The sequence below is a fragment of the Corvus hawaiiensis genome, chromosome 2 (genome assembly GCF_020740725.1).
Source record: "Corvus hawaiiensis isolate bCorHaw1 chromosome 2, bCorHaw1.pri.cur, whole genome shotgun sequence".
In the NCBI taxonomy this organism is placed as follows: domain Eukaryota; kingdom Metazoa; phylum Chordata; class Aves; order Passeriformes; family Corvidae; genus Corvus; species Corvus hawaiiensis.
The window spans coordinates 106,043,710-106,061,010 of NC_063214.1; the positions used below are offsets into that span (position 1 = coordinate 106,043,710).

Here is a 17,301-nt window from a genome sequence, read left to right on the forward strand (position 1 = left end):
TCCTAGGAGGAGCTGTTCCATGATCTTCCCAGGTATAGCAGCGAGGATGACAGGTTGGTAGTTTCCAGAGTCCTCCTTTCCACTCTTTTTAAAACTTAAGTACAAAGCTTCCCTTTTCCCAGTCATTTGGGACTGCATCTGACTGCCATGACTTTTTGAGTATTATGTAGAGTGGCAAACACTAACAGCACTATAACCCCCCTCTTCTATAAATACGTGTTCAGAGATTGAGTTCTGAAATGCATTTTACAAAAGCATCGCTACCAAAACACTACAACTTGCTCTTCTGTGAATTGGAAGGGATTTCAAATCCACAAAAATCATAGCTATTTCCTAATCCTTAAATAATGAACTAACAATCTATCACTTCTCATTCACAGTAACTCATAGATCCCCATATATGTACCTTCTAAAATGTAATCGTCAATCATTATCTGTGCCTAAAACCAAGCTGATGCATGTCTTTAAACTACAGTGACCTACCGACCAACAAAGCTGACCACCTGAAACTGAGATGGAAGTTACACATGAAGAGCACATGGCAGTCAAGGCAGTTAGATGTCCATGATCATAAAGATTCCATTATTTATTCTTGTTTCACATTCAGAGGAACACAGGTACAGCCAAGGCCAATAATGCCACTGCCAACTTAGGAAGTCTATTTCAACAGTCTATATTTAAGAAAGAACATTAACTGAAGGCTGAATTAATTGTATTCATTATGGTAAGTTTCTCAGGCAAGTGGTAAGAAACAGCTGCTTACAAAGGCTGTTTCCTAAACCAGACAAAATTCCTTATACTCCCACCCACTGGAGGCTTAAATATCAGAATTTTCTTTTGTCAATGCTAATGACAAAATGAAGGAGTTTTGGCATATCTCAAAGACAACCTAATACCTACTATGGTTTCCAATAAGCACATTTCATCTCCAAGAAGAAAATTCTCACGGCATATGCAGGAAATTCACCAGAGTTTCATTTCCAAAGATGCTCATTCTAAAACCAAAAGCTTTAATCTATGAGCAGCTCTAAGCATTTAAGGCAAGTCAGACAACATGAACACTGTCAGCACCCTTCTGGATATAGGATGAGGCAAGGGTTTGAAATAGCAAAGAAAGTAAGGTTAATTGATAGCTTATCTCTTATTCTTCATGTGGGAGGACTAGTAAATACTGCCTGAGGCCAAACTGCAAGAGCCTAAAAAAAAACCACACAGCTTTTAGTTTTTTGATCATTAGTGGAGTAGTGACAGAAACAAACGAGTGATTTATGGACAGACTACTGGCCCTTTTATTTAGATACTTCTTAAAAATATAGATTTTTTTAGTATTTAGGTGTTCTGCAATCAAATACTAAAAAAAATATACAAACATCCTACAAAAGAATAGTGGTGGACAAAACGGGGATAATTTCCAAAATACTTTTCTAAAATTTACATAGGATAATCAACAAAAGCCATTTTCATTCATAGCCAATGTTCAGGAAATTTTTCTCACTTCAAATGAAGATGAGCAAGTCTGTACAGATTTGCTTTAAAATATATACATGACTGCTTGGTTTAAATATTAGAATTATTAACTCCATGATTTTAGTACAGTAAATGACCAAGCACCATACTGAATTACTCAAGCCATCAAATAAAACCAGAACAATTAGACTTTTGAGAGAAATAAATCAAACCCTCTCTTTTGTATAGAAGATCTATCATTGGTGGTTTCATGCCTTAAACTCAAGAGTCACAAAATCACACATAGGGTTATCTTTTAGCTGTTTCACATGTCACATGTATATATTTAACTCATGCAACAACACACTGCATCTGCCAATTTCTCTCAGTATAACTGAGTTGCTCACACAACCAAAAACCACCTTTTCAGCAGTGCATGCCTTTGTAATCACCGGTTAAGTATTTAAAATCTCTCTAGCAAACAAGATATAAAATTATCAGCAACATGTAACAGCATTCTTTTGAACAGAAGCATTTCTACAACAGAGTGACAAGGAAGTATGGAAGTACTGGAGTTAATGACCTTTTACTACCCGTCATCTGGGTACCACTGCTAGTATTGATGACTGACTGCTGATAAGTTATCAGGTGGTAATAAACATGGGGGAGGGGTGAGGGAATGAATACTTGAACTAAACACATTCCTGAAGAACTAACAGGAATGTGAAGGTGAGAAGGGTTTTAAAAAGTTAGTGTGTTTCAATCACACAAACTGTAGCAGTTAGTGAAGGGACCTCACAGCACCAAGAACTTAAACTGAAGTAGATGCTCAGACATAAAAGTACATCCCGGAAAACCTCCACAGAAAATACAAGTAGGCAAGGCTAAGGAGAATTAATTCACCACTCAGCAATTTGTGCCTCTGCATATTTCCTCCTAGCATTACACAAATAGTCACTTAATGTATCTGTAATGATTTTCTTTTGTGTAAGTACTCTGCACAGCTCTTCAAGGTACTTCATATACCAATGCATGTAGCATTACTAATTAATAATGTTGTATATTTAATTAATAATACTGTGTACTCAACTATATATATGTGTATATATGTACATACATATATACACATATACATTCGGCAATGAGTACTCCAGGCCAAATAAACACTTTGTTGCACATAATTAAAATCTGACATAGTCAAAAACAAATACATGACAACCCTGCTAGAAATATGTTTTCAATTTTGAATCACACTATGTTTCAGTCTGGTAGTTTTGAAGTATTCTGGGAGGCAGAGATCAACTCAAAGTACCAAAAATTCTCCAGATGTAAGAAACTATTATTTTAACAACTCTCTTCATGAAACTCAGCATTTACATAGCAGCAGTTGATACAAAACCAAACTTTTACTGGAAAGAGGCCAAATTTATTGGAAGCTCAATTTAAATAACCAGACTTTTTACAGGGTTTATAAACTAAAAGTCTGGTATAGGGAGTAGTTTTATACTAGATCAACAGTCAATATAATTAAGAACCAAACACAGACGTCCCAACATAGGACTCCAGTGGTGCTGTGATAAACTGCTACATTTCAAATTAATCAGAATTATTTCATAAACCTTTGCAACTGAAAATCTCCTAAAGATGGAGAAAGGAAGAGCTACCAGGGCTAGGAAAAAGTCTCACATTGAAAAAGTGGTATTTCCTTTTGCATAAGATTTTTAACTTGAAGTTATATTAATATGAAATAATATTCTCTGTAAAAAGAGAATGTTCATTGCTTGGAAAAAAAAAATTAGCAATGAATTCCTAGAAATAGAACTGATTTTTTCTTTAGAACAGCCCCACAAAAACAGTGAAAATAAAATTCAGAAACAGTAACAATGAGAAAGAATACAATAATTCTACTTTATGTACAATTAACTGCATTTGCAAGAGACAAACTGGAAGACTTTAAGACAAAAAACAGATTATTTTTCTCCCCTGTTTGTAAACTCCAACAGGACTTCTGGTTAAGATAATTCCTTCAAAGAGTAAAGAAAGACTTTAAAAAATTGAATCAGAACACAAGAAGAGGTGGATGCATTTCCTTTCTAGAAAAACAGGGTAGCAAATTAGCGTGTAATGGCTGTCCTTGTTCATGACAAGAACTTTTAACATGCACTGGATCTGCCTGTACTCTGAAAGGATTACAAACACAGCTGCTAGGGTAAAGAACACCGTGTGTTTCCCCATCCTATTGATATTTTGCCCATCAAAAGACTACCAAGTGGAACACAGAAGGCTTGGAAGAGAATTAAGCAATTAATTCACAGGACAAAATACCAAATTGAAGGTTCGCATAGGGGGAAAAATAGAGCAACTTGGATCTATACAGAATCTAGGCAGTAAACCTCAAACCTTTATTAAAAAATAAAGGTGTACCATCCCTGTTAAACCATATGTTCACTGACTTGCACACAAGACTGATCATTCCCCAGCACACCAGAATTTTTTGATTTCCATTTAGACATTCAAGGACCTTAACAGTGTACAGTTCAGTAAGAAAAAAAACCAAACAAAATTAAATAAACCCAAAATAACCAGCACAGGATGGAGAAATATGGAGAAATGATATTAAGTTTCTCTATACCACTGAACCCCTTCACATCAAATGTTTTTTTAAAAAACAGTAGACATGCAATCTGTCATTCTTCAACAGCAGTAACAACAAAAGCATTCAAAGTGAAAAAACAATGTTCTTATACTTTATTCTGTATGTTTCTATGGCACAACTACTACTGTTTTGCCAGCTTAGACATGTTCCACAGTAAGCAGCCTATAGCAGAAAAGCAGGTCTAAGAACTAATTAGAACTATACCTGAATGAGTCTCAAAGAAGAGAGTCTAGCTTCTGGATTTCAGCAACGAAACAGTAAAGAAGTGAACATGCATCAGGTATGACAAAAGAACTAATGGTTAATTAATAAAAAAAAATGAAAGACACATGAAGAACACTAAGTTAAATTAGCATGATCTACAATTATCTAGGTATAAACATAGAACAACCACTTGCATTTACTAGCAGAACACGAAGTCACAGTAGGTTACAACATACGCATGCCAAACCAAACAAAAAGAGCAGCTAACATCATCCTATTGCACACTTAGGACAACTAGCTAAAACCACATGCTGAGCATGCTAAAAAGTACCTTCTAGAAGCTTAGAGCAACAGGTGGTTTTCGAGTCACAGCCTACCATACTGACACTTTGGCCAGAGAAGCTGGATTTGCTTACCTCCTGTAAAAGATCTGCTTGTTCGATGGCTTTAAGGACATTTTTCTTGGAAGTCTCCTGAACTTCCCCTCCTAAAAGGAACTCATCCAGAATGAAATAGGCTTTTTCAAAATTGAAGATGATATCAAGTTCACATACCTAAAAGGAACATCAACCATTATTGCAAAGTGGGAGGATACTCTCACTTGAGGTATACCCTCTCACAAAACTTAATTTGTTCACAGCTTCACCAAACTTTACCAAACCAAGACATCAGGCTAAGGCTGTAACCTTGTAAGGACTGGGGCAACAATAAAAATCAGTCCTTGGAGGGAAAAAAAAATCCTATTTTTTGCTTGAGTTAAAAACAGCAACAGTAACCTCTGAAAAATGCTTTCACTGTTAAAAAGGGTTCCATTCACAGCAGTCTGTAAGACACAGCTCTTCAAGAGGCAACAGAATATTCCCTATAAAGCTCTCTCCTTGGCTGCAGTATGCAAAGGTAGCTTACACAATCTTACAGAAAGATATGAAAATGAATAATCTCACATTTCTTGTTCAGTCTGTGCATTCCATAGTCAGAAGGACTACAAATGAAGGCAGAATGAGCAGCAGTTCTTCTAGGAGTGCTAGTGTACATTACTACAGATGTTTGTGTTTGCTGTCTGGGTAAACAGATGTCTCTCGTCTTTCCTTACCGCTCCTGCTACTTCACAACCAAATGCCTCCTTTGGAAGCAGATGTAAGAAGTGCTCACACTAGAGCAGGGCCAGGAAGAAGAAAAGCTTGCTGCTAAGAGTAAGACTTTATCTGACCCCAAGTGAGACTACTGTGAAATGAAATAAATACAGGCAATTAACACAGGATTAATAATAGTTCTTCTCCAAATCAATAATTTAATTTTATATTTTAACAGTTATAGAAGAGCATCAGTTTAGTTTGGCCAAGCAAGCCACACAAAATATATTAAATGCACCTTTTCAATTACTAATTGGTTATGTTCTTGTAAAAGTGCTGTGGGCAAAAAACAAAATGACAAAATATAAAGAAACTAACTCACACTGCCAAAATACTTGTCAAGAAGTTCTACATAGCGATGAATTATTTCCAGAGTTATTAGTTCATTGTCCTGATCTTCAATAGCACAGCAGAAATACAGGCTTGCATATCTGTAATAACAAAATAATCCTGATGTTAGCGTACAAGCATAAGCAAAATGAATGCACTTGAGGAGTATCACATTCTCGGCAGTCCTTCATATTCAAGTTCAGCATATTGTTACTCCAAATCATAACCAAGCAAGTCCTACTAAAGAATGGCTGAAAGACCAGAAGACACACATGTACAAAAGAGATATATCTCCGAGTCAAGCATGACTTCACTCTTTGCCATCCTTTAGCTGACAGAACTAAAATAGCCAAAGAGGTGGTTGGAAAACTAAATATCTTTGATTTTGTGGCATCATGGGAGAGTTCTGAGATAAGATACTTTCTCTTCTCACCGTAACATCCATACATCAGTATATTAATCAACTGATCCAATGTTAAACTTTCATCATATAAGCTATACACAGATATTAAAAACCATAAAAAATGCCTCAAGAAAGATGAACTGAATTAGCAATTAGGTTTTGGTCTATATAGAGAATTTTAAAAATTCAAGAAACTCCAAAACCAACACCAGTGACACACACCCCAATTACTACTAAGTCAACAGCTCAATTCCTACTAACTGTCCTGGCATCAGACTGATGAGAGGCCATCAAATAGTTTCTAGCAATCCATTTCCATCTAGGAAGACAGGGAATTCTTAACTTCAGCTATAATAGAGTTCCACTCTAACAAAAAGGCCATCCAATTCTACTGTGCTCTACCATATATTTGTTCAAGTCATGTTTTAAAAAAGCTGATAAAAAAACAAAGAAGGAATGAAAGCTGAAAACCCCATTTAGTCCCTTCTAATGTGCCAAAACCATATGCTTTTCAGTCACACATGGTGCAAACCAGATTTCAAGTACCACCTGTTTTAACTGCTAATTTACATGAACCAGAAACAGCTTTTGTTTGCCTCTTTAGGCCACATAAAGCACTCTCGAGTAGCCAGCCCTACTGAAAAAGAAGTCATTCAGATGTGAGTGCCAAGTTTAAAGTGCATATTTGTTTCCCATACAGAGAAATCCATGCAACTTTTAAACATTACACATATTTTATCAGCTGGGACTTGTCAGACTTTTTGGCTAGAAGTTCTGAAAAAACCCCACTGTATTTTCACTTTATTGAAATTTGTCTCCTAGATGCCTATCCAGTACCATTTATGATCTGAAAACTTCCCCCCTGCTCCCACTCTGCTCTGAATCAAAGTGCTATGGCTTCAACACGAAAGACTAATCAGAATAGCTTCTATACAAATCTTTAAACTACTGTAAAATATAACTGCCTATCCTACCCCCAAACATGATGGGGGAAGAGAGGAAGACACCTCCAGTGAAGGACAATACTTTTGTTCCCTCACTCTTTCATCTCTTCACCATGGGGATTCATCAGCTCATCAGAAGTCCCATCTGAGCACAGTTTGTTTGATTTTACAGGGTTCTGTTTATGCCTCACTAATTTTTCAAGGACATTTACAGTCATTGTAGTAGCTCGCAAGATTGAATCTGTATAAGGAACCTAAACTAATTTTAAAAGCATTGGAAAGAAATATTATAAAGAAAAAAAATGCTTTCAAACCTACTGAGGAATTTATAAGTCAAGCTCCATGTTATATTTCATTGCATCAAAAAAGAGCATTGACACATTATTTCACATTTACACTAATCACCAGCACTCATGCCAAATCCATCTAAACAAGGCTTTCACCACCTTCAGATGAGCAGCACTGATTACGATGAAGTGCAGCTAAACTGTTTCCTTACACTGCTTAAACCCAAGTTGAACCACATACCAGCAGACCTTATCAAATCAAATTTGACTCAAATATTTGAAGTTTATCCACACGGGACAGTTCCTCTGTGCTCTCCTAGTACTTAAAGAGTCTCTCTTGATGCACAGAACTATTTTACAGAAAAAGAAGAGGGGAGGGGAGAGAGAGAGACCAACAAAAAATACTTCCCCAGAAAATGGTCTGCTCTCAGTGTCCTCATTTAAAAGAGAACACAACATACTTTCAGAAGACCATATTTGGCAGCTAGCAAGTAGACTGCACATTCAAGCTCTGCCAACTGCAGTTCTGGAGAAATAAGACCAAGAAACAGAAATTACTCAGTGGGTATCAACACAAAATGGAGGCCTAGGTATCTATTATTATATGCAGAGAATATTTTTGTATTTATTTTTTAAGTAGCAACCATGACTAATAGATCACTACTCAACAAAAAACCCGAAATGCAGATTTAATAAGCCTGAATGGCAAATGGCAGAAGAATTTAAACAAGTCATACCAAAGGGCATGAGCATACTACAAAGGAATGCTTCAGATCCAAATCCTCAGAGGCAATAGTTTATTACAATTTTTTTCCTCTGCAGGAAGGGCTTCAGAAAAAAAGTGTCCACTTATAATCCACAGCAGACACTGGAAGTTTTGCCAAGTGTAGAAGTTTACATGGACAGTATCCACACGAAGACGAGTAGATTACTTGGGCTCAAAAAGATTTCTGCTCTGCAGAAACAGTTTCTTCCTAATGAGCCTGACAGAAACCTTTCATATGCACCCAAATAAAAGGCAAACCCTGATAGAAAAATATATACACAAAAGTAAATGAAGTGCAGTCTGTAAGAAACATTCTGCCTTTTTTATTCCTACTGCAATTGTGGTCTTTTTTTATCTCATTAAATATTATTAAAATAATCTTCAGACTCAGCTGCTTACTCTCATTTAGGAAAATATTTTATGATAAATGTCCTCCACTTATCAGAAAGGGGTCCAAAACCAGAGAGACCAAAAAAAAGTTTGGACAAAATCACCTGAAAACGCAATAAAGGATTGAAGAACAAAAAGGTAACACAGTGAGTATAAATACTTATGCAAACTGCTGCCTTCAGACAGATGGCCTCAGGATTTTTTTTTTATAGGAAATAAATCCATGTATCTCCCCCCAAGAGTTGCAATAATTCAGTAGTGGGAAGCCTCAAAACAGGCAGGCAATGCTTCAACAGAGTTCTCATCTTCTGCTCTCTGAACAGCCAGGTTCAGTAACTGCTGAGAGATCAGGTCGCTGGAGGCAGAGCACAACTTGCAAATCCTACCAGCTCAGTGGTGTTCCCCTTCTAGATGAGAGAACACCTGCTTGAAGTCATCCCTGGAAGTTTGTCACCAAGTAAACCTGCAAACAAGCCATAAGTCTGTCAGCATCTAAGTCACTTTGCATGTAGATCCTAACTGCAGAAGTTTAAAGCTTACAAAGTTTGGCACCAACAGAACCGAACTCTGAAGGACAACCAGGAGGCAGATAAGTGCTTAAGGAGCCCAAGAATCTGTGGTTTGCTGATAGTTGACCCAATGAAAACTGGGACCACCAATAAGCTGTGCGTGACAAAAGATCTTTTTATTGTCCCACAACTTTACACATTGCTTTAATAAAAGAGGAACTTCTGAGACTCCAGCACAGAGTCTACCAAAACAAAGCACTTTTCCAGTTTCTTATTTCAGCAAGGCTATAGCCCCCAGCAGTTTCGAAATAAACAAGAATACTGCTATTTCTCTAAGAAAAAGCTGCTACTTCTTGATAGTGAGGTCCTCCTAGTGCCACACAAACTAGAACCCTGTACAAAGAAGACCTGATCTAATTAAAATTAGCAAGCCCAAGTATCTAATTCACCATAATCATTGAATTCAGCCAGTTTTACAAAGCTGCCTGATCAACACCATAGTAATACTTTTAGGAGGTACAACTAGCTGCCAAGTTATATATAAGAAAAAAGAGGGATCATGCCAACAGTTGGGAACATCCCAATGGCCACATGGCTGTACCTTCAGTTCACAGTACTTTAAGAGGCACAATACCAGCACAATGGGCTCTTTCATAGCTTCTTTCAGTGGAGGGAGGGTAGAAAGAAGGTTTTAAAACTTATTCTGCTGTAAGTCCTTAATATGACCTCTGATTATGGTTATGGCGTGCAAAGCAAAAGACAATTGCCACATCAAGAGCAGCAAAAGCTATGGTAGTTTCATATGTTCCAAATACAGTTCCAAACTGACACATAAAAGCAAAGCCACAATCCTCAATCAAATAACTAATCAACAGTAACTAAGTCCCATGAATGCAGTTCACCAAATGCTAACAAAGTAAAATTTATACAAAACAAGTTTTTCTCCAAGTTCTGATTTTGCCTGCAACATACTACACAATGAAAATAACTTATATTGCCAGAAGATAAAATAGTGAACAGAAGAAGTCTTCAAAGAAAAAAAAAAAATCACATCCTAAGTTCCTTTTTTAGCAGAATTAGAAATGTTAACATTGAACACATTTTTTCTGCCACAGGGGGAAAGCTGCACGAACTTCTACCCTATATGCTCCAAACCAATACGTTACTTTTCAAATAACAAAATGTGAAGAGCAAACACATCAATTGTGTTTGTTAAGTTTCTAATCAGCTGTCTGCAGATGACTCCCCCTCTATTTTCATAAAGTGTAATTGTTGTTGGCTTCCCATATTTCATTTTTTATTTTCCCAGAAAGTCACTTCAAATCTCTGTGCTTCTTGAAGTCAGAAGCTCATGTCCTTTTTTTAATCTTCTGGTGTCTATAAGCCTGAAAAACTATCTTCCAAACCAGCTACAGAATACTTATAAGCCAATTCACACACCATGACCAAAACTGGGCACCCCTCCATCTGTGTTTTGTAGTGCTGAAGGAAAAAAATTTAAGACGACAATGACTGAGCCTACGTTGCAACCATTATAAATGCTACAAGTATGAAAGCAAAGGGAAATAAAAGCTACATCACATACGTTTACATGAATTTTAAGATCTATTTCCTTGAAGATTCAGAAAACACCCTATAAAGGTGAAATGCTACAGAGCAAAGGAGGCTAGTCAAAATAGTCCAGCAGTCTTAATAAATGTTAAGTATCATAAGGAAGCTAAAGCCACTGTCTTGCCAACTTTACATTTTAAGTTCATTTTGTTCTTGCAAAAAGGTACAACGATGAGACCTTGAATATACTTCTAATACTGCCAACTTTTGAGCTGCAATATCTAGGTTCAAGTCTCCTACATGTGAACAATAAACACACTCAAAAAAAAAAAAAACCAGCACTTAAATTTCAGCAATTTAAGACTCATAATAGAAATTAGGCACATACTTTTATAATTTATATTGAAAAACATTTGCACCAGCAGGTTCAGATCCTTCTCAGCAATAGATCAGACAACAACAAATCTTAGCAGAGATCTTCTAAGATGAGAGGCTCAAGAGGAATTGGGAGCACCTTTTGCAATTTCACAACCACAGAGTTCCTTCTGGTACGTTTCTCTTTTTGTAGCTGAAAAGGTGGTGGCTAAAAGTCACCCTTTACAAAGAAATCATACTAGTTGGTACTCACCATCTTTAACTATGGTGCAATGATGGGAACAAGTCCCACAAACCTAAGAGCTATTAGTGTTATCAGATACAGAAATTTAAACTATCATCCCTTATACCTAGTCCTTCTGCTGATGTTTTAGTCAAAAAAAAAGTTGAGATGTTCATTAGCTTGGTACAAGCTCATCTTTAGCAGTTTCATAGGCTCTCTGTGCCAGATTGGTCTGCAGAGAGTGAAATAAACTACTGCAGTCAGCTGTGCACACCAGCAGTCCAGCAGACAGACTGCAGTATTTAGACCATTTTTAGCCAGACATAGAAATCTCCAAGCAAATTTCTTCATTCTCCTTGACCATGGGACCCACAACACACCACTGAGATGCAAGAACACCACAAAGTTCAGCAACTCAAACGGTCCTATCCAAATTTCCACCAGCTCCCTAGACACAAAAGGACGTGGCAAGTAGTTACTAACAGCAATAAACAGGGAGGGAAAGCAGCTATGTGGAATCATCCCCAGAACAGCCACTGCTGTTCAAAGACTGGGTAAGGAAGGAAACAGATTGGCCTATTCATGCCTCATTTTTCTGATTTAGTCCCATGAATGCCCAGCTGAAAAAGCACTTGCAGGCATTATCACTGAAGGAAGCACAGCAAGTGTCTGAGCAAGCTTGTCTACATACATGTTCAAGAAGTTTTATGAGGAAATCAAGAGGGAAAAGAAAATGTGTATGCTATCAGCACAGCCTCATGCATTGTTTCTCCTCTTTCCTCCTCATGTTGAATAACTACATGCATTAGACAGACCAGCAATACCCCCACACATGTATTTACATAAACCAATGTATATATGAGAGCAGGACTTAAAACATCTAAACACATTTGATACTACCCATTTGTTGTCCTGGAAAAGAGTTACAAACGCCTCATTTCTGGTCCAGTTCTTTCTGTCCTATCTAAAGGGAATACAACAATATTTACTGTAAGGCACAAATTAACTACCACCTCCATGACAAAAGAAGAATGAGTAAACCTTCTGAAGTTTACAACTAACCAGGAAGAGAGATAACTCAAGGCTTTGTGGCACCACCTTCAGCTGGAAGAGATGCAGCCTACCACATCAGAAGGAGGATTACTGTTATTTCTGGAGAAAAATTATGTTCACACCACTCCATTGTGATATGTTCTAAAGATCAGAAAAAGCTAAAAAATTATTGCCAAATACTCCTAGAAGGGTTAGGGAACAACTAAAAAATGAAATTATTGCAAAAAAAATTATACAGTACTTCCACCAAAAGAAAGCTAGCCATGATTTCTTTCATTATGAAAAATCCCGTTCTGTACTTAGCGAAAAAATAAAAAAATCCAAAAAAACAAACCAGGTACTTTGAAAAGTTATTTCCTTATTTCTATGAGCCTTTAAAAGCAAGTTATATTTTCAGGTGATTAACGAAGCCACTGCTTGATGTAAATATTTGCAAGATTTTTATCACTTATTACATCTGAAATGTGTACAAACATGAAGCATGTATGTACTGTGTGAACCTAAACAGAGTACCAAGAAGAACTGCCACTCCTTATGAAAGTAGGAGGAAAGCTCATTTCTTTTCTTCAGTACATTTCTAAATGCATGAGTGATTTTCCACACATGAATGATTCCTGCTTGGTTATCAAATTAGATTCAAGGGAAAAGTCAGTCTTCTCTGTAACCAACAGAGGGAAGGAAAAAAAAACCCAACAAAACAAAAACAACCTTCATTATTTTCTTGCTACTTTATACACCGTTTGTAATGTATGGCAATTACGAGGTTAGTGAGACAGAACCACCTTTTGTAGACAATCTTCAGGTCTCTCCATTCCAGGAAGCTGCACATTTTCGGTTTGCGGGCTAATACTGTTTGAACAAGTTCCCTTGTGATTTTCTTCTTTTCTTTGTCAGATAATGGGACATACCACTTCTGGAGTCTCAGTTTCCCCTGGCGACTAAAAAGCAACATAAACTGCATCTGTTGAATTGGAAGGAGGGGAAAAAAGAAAAGCATTAATCTCAGTCTCCGAGTTTCGAAAAGGTCTCGCTTGAGAAAAACCAAACAAGAAGAAAGACGGACATCCAAAACCCTAACTACATTATCTATTTCTATAGCACTGGCAGATGTTACACAAGATTTGGAAGTAGCAATAATACAATGGATTCTGCTGAGCAAGGTCAGCCGAGCCAAAGGCAGAAGAAAGCGCACACAAGTTTCAGAAAGGGGTGTCAGAACCATCGGCTGGCGAGAGAATATACCCCAATTTCAAACCAGCCACGTCCAGCACCAGTATGATTTCATTTGCGTTTTCTACCCAAAATGACAGAAAAACAACACAGCACATTTTTCCCATACCCAACCTCATCTACACTTCACCAGATTAAAGCCTTACAGGAACAATCTGCACGTAAAACCTTTCTGAAAAGCCTCGGGATACTTTAAAAGACATCAAACCTCCCAGCGGAGCGTCCTACGGCACAGAAAAGCCCAGTCTTTTCCCACGTTAAACAAAAGGAGAGATTAAGTGCTTTCCCTGCGGTCCTATGTTCCAGGTCTCGCTTCCCCTAAAGGAGTGATGTTGCAATTATATTTTAAGAGGAACTTGCCGGGCTCTGTTTTTCCGCAGCTGTAATATTAAATGAAATGGCTTGGGCTTTTTTCTTTTGCCTTTTTGCTCGAAGTTGTACGGGGCTGGGGAAGTTTCCCAGGCAATATGATAGACATGAAATACGATGCGAAAGACCAGCCTGGTCCCGGGCGACAAGCGTGACCAGCGCCAGCCGCGACGAGCGGCGGCCGCGCCCGCAGCAGCTCCGCGGTGCCAGGGCGGGGGCAGAGCCCCGCGGCCCCCGCAGCCTCCCAACATCCCGCCTCGCCTCCCCGCCGGCCCCAGCACCGCCCCGGCTACCCCCTCGCGGAGCGGGCGGCTCGGGAGGCGAGCCCGACTCCGCGCGGCTGTGCTCACCGTGCCCAGGGGACGGCGGAGCTGAGGCGGAGGAGGAGAAGGAGGCAGCTCAGCCCAGACCAGCACCCCCGGTGCTGCCGCCGCGGCCGCTGAGCGGGACTGAGGGAGGGAGGGGTCGGGAGGGGACGGGAGCTGCTGCCGCCGCCGCCGCCGCGAGCGCGCGCGCGCCTCAACGGCCGCCCCCCTCGGGCAGGTCGGGGGCGGGGCCGGGCCGGCGGGGGGGCGGGGCCGAGATGAGGGGGCGGGGCCCGAGCGCCTCCGAACAAAACTTTATCAGCTGCCGCGGAGCGGGGGGACCGGAGCGAGCTCGGCCGCCACCCAATCGGAGAGCTCAGCGCACGGGCGGGCGGGAGGAGCGAAGCGGCTCTGGACCAGTGAGAGGCAGGAAAAGGCGGGGAAGGCGGAGCTGGTGCTGGCGGCAGGAGGGGCTGAGCAAGAGGCGGGGTTTAGGTGCCCTAATCCGCGTGGCCCGAATTGCGATAGGGCAACGGCCGGAGCGGCAACAGCCAACCAGGCGGCGCGGTGCAGATAGCGGTCCGTGAGCAGCCAATGGGCGGGCGCGGCACGGAGCCGGGGAAATGACATCAGTCAATCAGGCGCCCGGAGACTGAGGCTCCTCCCCTGGCCCCGCCAGCCCCAGCCGGGGGTAAAGGAGGGGCGGCAGGGCCGCGCATGCGCCGCGCAGTGTTTGCTTCCAGCACGTGCGTGCCCGGGGGGCGGAGGCTGAGGGGGCGGGAGCGGCGGGGCGGGGGCGCCGCCTGAGAGGGATCGAGCGTGTGAGGGGGTTGTCCGTCTGAGGGAATTGTCCGTGTGACGGGACTGTCCCTGTGAGGGGACGGACCCTGTGAGGGGATTATCCCTCTGAGGGGACTGGGTCTGCGAAGAGGTTGTCCGTGTGAGGGGACCGACCCTGTGAGGGGGTTGTCCCTGCGAGGGGAAGTTTTTCCCCTAAAGTCACCTTGATTGCGAGCTGCAGTTAGATTGGCAGGACCAGCTGCCGACAGACTTAGCGGTGTTGTGTTTCACTAATGCTTGGTTTTAAAATTATCATTCATGTGTATCTACAGAGGCTTTGAGGATGAAACAGCTCCGTTTGGGGGTTTGGTTGGTTGGCTGGTTTTGGTTTTGTTGTGAATTGGTTTGGTGTTAAAATTCTAATGCAGGTGGGCTGAAAACACATAGTGAGGTGTTAGTTGAAAGAAACAGAGCGGTGTCACTGCAAGCCAAAGTCGGAGCACCTTATTATAAAAAAAATGTTTCAAACGCCTAAAGCTCTCGGCATCGTCACTGCTCAGCACCACCCCCCGGCACTAAATGAACAGCAAAGCTGACCTGACCGGGCAGATCCGATAATGGTGTGACAGTGACCGACAGAACCCGCGAAAGGGTCGTGCTCCCACCGCAGCTTTCCGTCAGGAGCAGCTCACAGCGCCGCAGGATGTGTCACGCTTTTATTACTTTCTATTATTGACACTTTAAATAAGCGGCCATTCTTCTGGCTACGAAACGGCTATGGCAGCAGAAACCGGCGCTGGAAATGCTTTTGTGTAAAAATGTGCATGGTCTGAAAGGAAAGCCAATTTTCTGGCATTTCAAGGAATGCTATAGTCAATTGTACTTGAGGAAAACTGAAGATGTATTCCTGATTTTATAGAAGAGGTTATAATTGTAAGAGTAAAGTGGCATGAGGACAAGGAGGCGTATGTGAAACCAAGCTGAATGGATAAGGCAATTGCAGTATTAGAGGTCGTGTAGAAAATGAGAACTGCTGTTGTAGGGGCTTGTTCCTGTCACATTTAATGTTCGTTGAGCAGCTGTCCCGTTCTCACGGTAACCTGCCTTTCATCAAGCACAGGAACAGTTGTGCGTGGATCTGTTACCTCAGGGAGTCTGCCCTTATACCAGGGTGTTACTTTGTCCTCAGGAGTTGCCACACTTTGCAGTTCTGCTTGTTTCCTGTGAGGTTATTCCAGCGTCTAAAATACCCTGTTTTTCAGAAAACTTTTATAAACTATCTCTTTCCTAATCTGCACTTGCTTATCTTTGAATTCAGCATAATATATTCTGTGATTCTCTGAGTGCATACACACTTCAGGGGCTTTGAGACCTTCCAAATCATAGTTTAAGACAGCAACCAACTTTTATTTCTCTTCATCTGTGCAACTTCCAGTTTATTAGCATCGTTATGGTAGTGGGAGCTCCAAAATGAATTTCTGAAGGAGTCACACCAGACCTGTGTTATGATTTCTCACTTCCCAACTCAGTGAAATATTTCTGCATATGGATCAGACCACACATTTTGCAAACACATAGTTGATTGAAATCAGACGAACTACCCAGATGGTTCAAGAAATGTCTGTGTTTTGATGGCATAAAGTCTCGATTCGTTTTTTCTTTTTTCAATCCTGTATATTTTTTTCTCTTTTTTTGCCAGATTTTACTGCTCATTTACAGTGTATGATGTCACACAGTTATACAAGGGCAATTGTTCCACTGCTTTTCTCCCTTCTATCTTGGATGGATTTCTTCAGACAGTGACCTGGTATTTCTTCATTAAATTTCCTGAGCAGAATCACTCTGCTATATGCAGTTTCTGATGGTGTGATAAGGCATGTGAGACCAGTGCTACATCAGGTGTGGTGGAAACTCTAGCCAGGTCCAACTTGGAAGAAGCTTTCTGTCTTCCACAGCCTGTCCTGCCTCCTCATTCCTGTTTCAGACACAGGATGAAATGGTCTCAAGCCTGCCGGGATTGCCACTCGTGATCATTCCTTGATTCATTTCTCTCAAAATGACCCTGCTTGTTTTAATAAGTTTAAGGCGAGATTCCATGTCAGTTTTGGATGATCTAAATACCAACTTCTCCCACCCTCTCCTTCCATTCCCACATCCATGTTCCCATCTCTTTTCCTATGCTGGCACTTTGCTGTGTCTCATATTGCCAAGAAGGCTGGTCTTGGCTGTACAGGTGACTGAGGGAGTTGGCTTCAGGACTGAGCACCTGTTTTGGGAGGCAGTGACAGAGGTAATGCTGTCCCTTCTGTTAGTGCTGTTTCTTTCAGGAACTTCAGAAGACTGTTCA

General features: G+C 40.5%; 1 protein-coding gene across 7 annotated transcripts in view; it reads right to left on the reverse strand.

The window, feature by feature from the left end:
* AP1S2 (adaptor related protein complex 1 subunit sigma 2) overlaps window positions 1-14,352 on the reverse strand; it is a 31,099-nt gene extending 16,747 nt beyond the window's left edge. For 4 of the 7 annotated variants that reach the window (XR_007199953.1, XM_048286833.1, XM_048286826.1 and 1 more), the window contains exons 1-4: window positions 14,220-14,352; window positions 13,053-13,231; window positions 5,762-5,870; window positions 4,723-4,860 (exon numbers count right to left, since the gene is read on the reverse strand). Coding sequence is in view for 6 of the 7 variants with exons in the window: in XM_048286833.1 (XP_048142790.1) it covers window positions 4,723-4,860; window positions 5,762-5,870; window positions 13,053-13,231 (426 nt within the window). In the remaining variant the exon portion in view is untranslated. Of the gene's footprint in view, window positions 1-4,306; window positions 4,339-4,722; window positions 4,861-5,761; window positions 5,871-13,052; window positions 13,232-14,219 lie in introns of all 7 variants that reach the window. The other 3 variants (XM_048286863.1, XM_048286871.1, XM_048286856.1) reach the window with 2 other exon arrangements.
* Window positions 14,353-17,301: the final 2,949 nt, after the last annotated feature.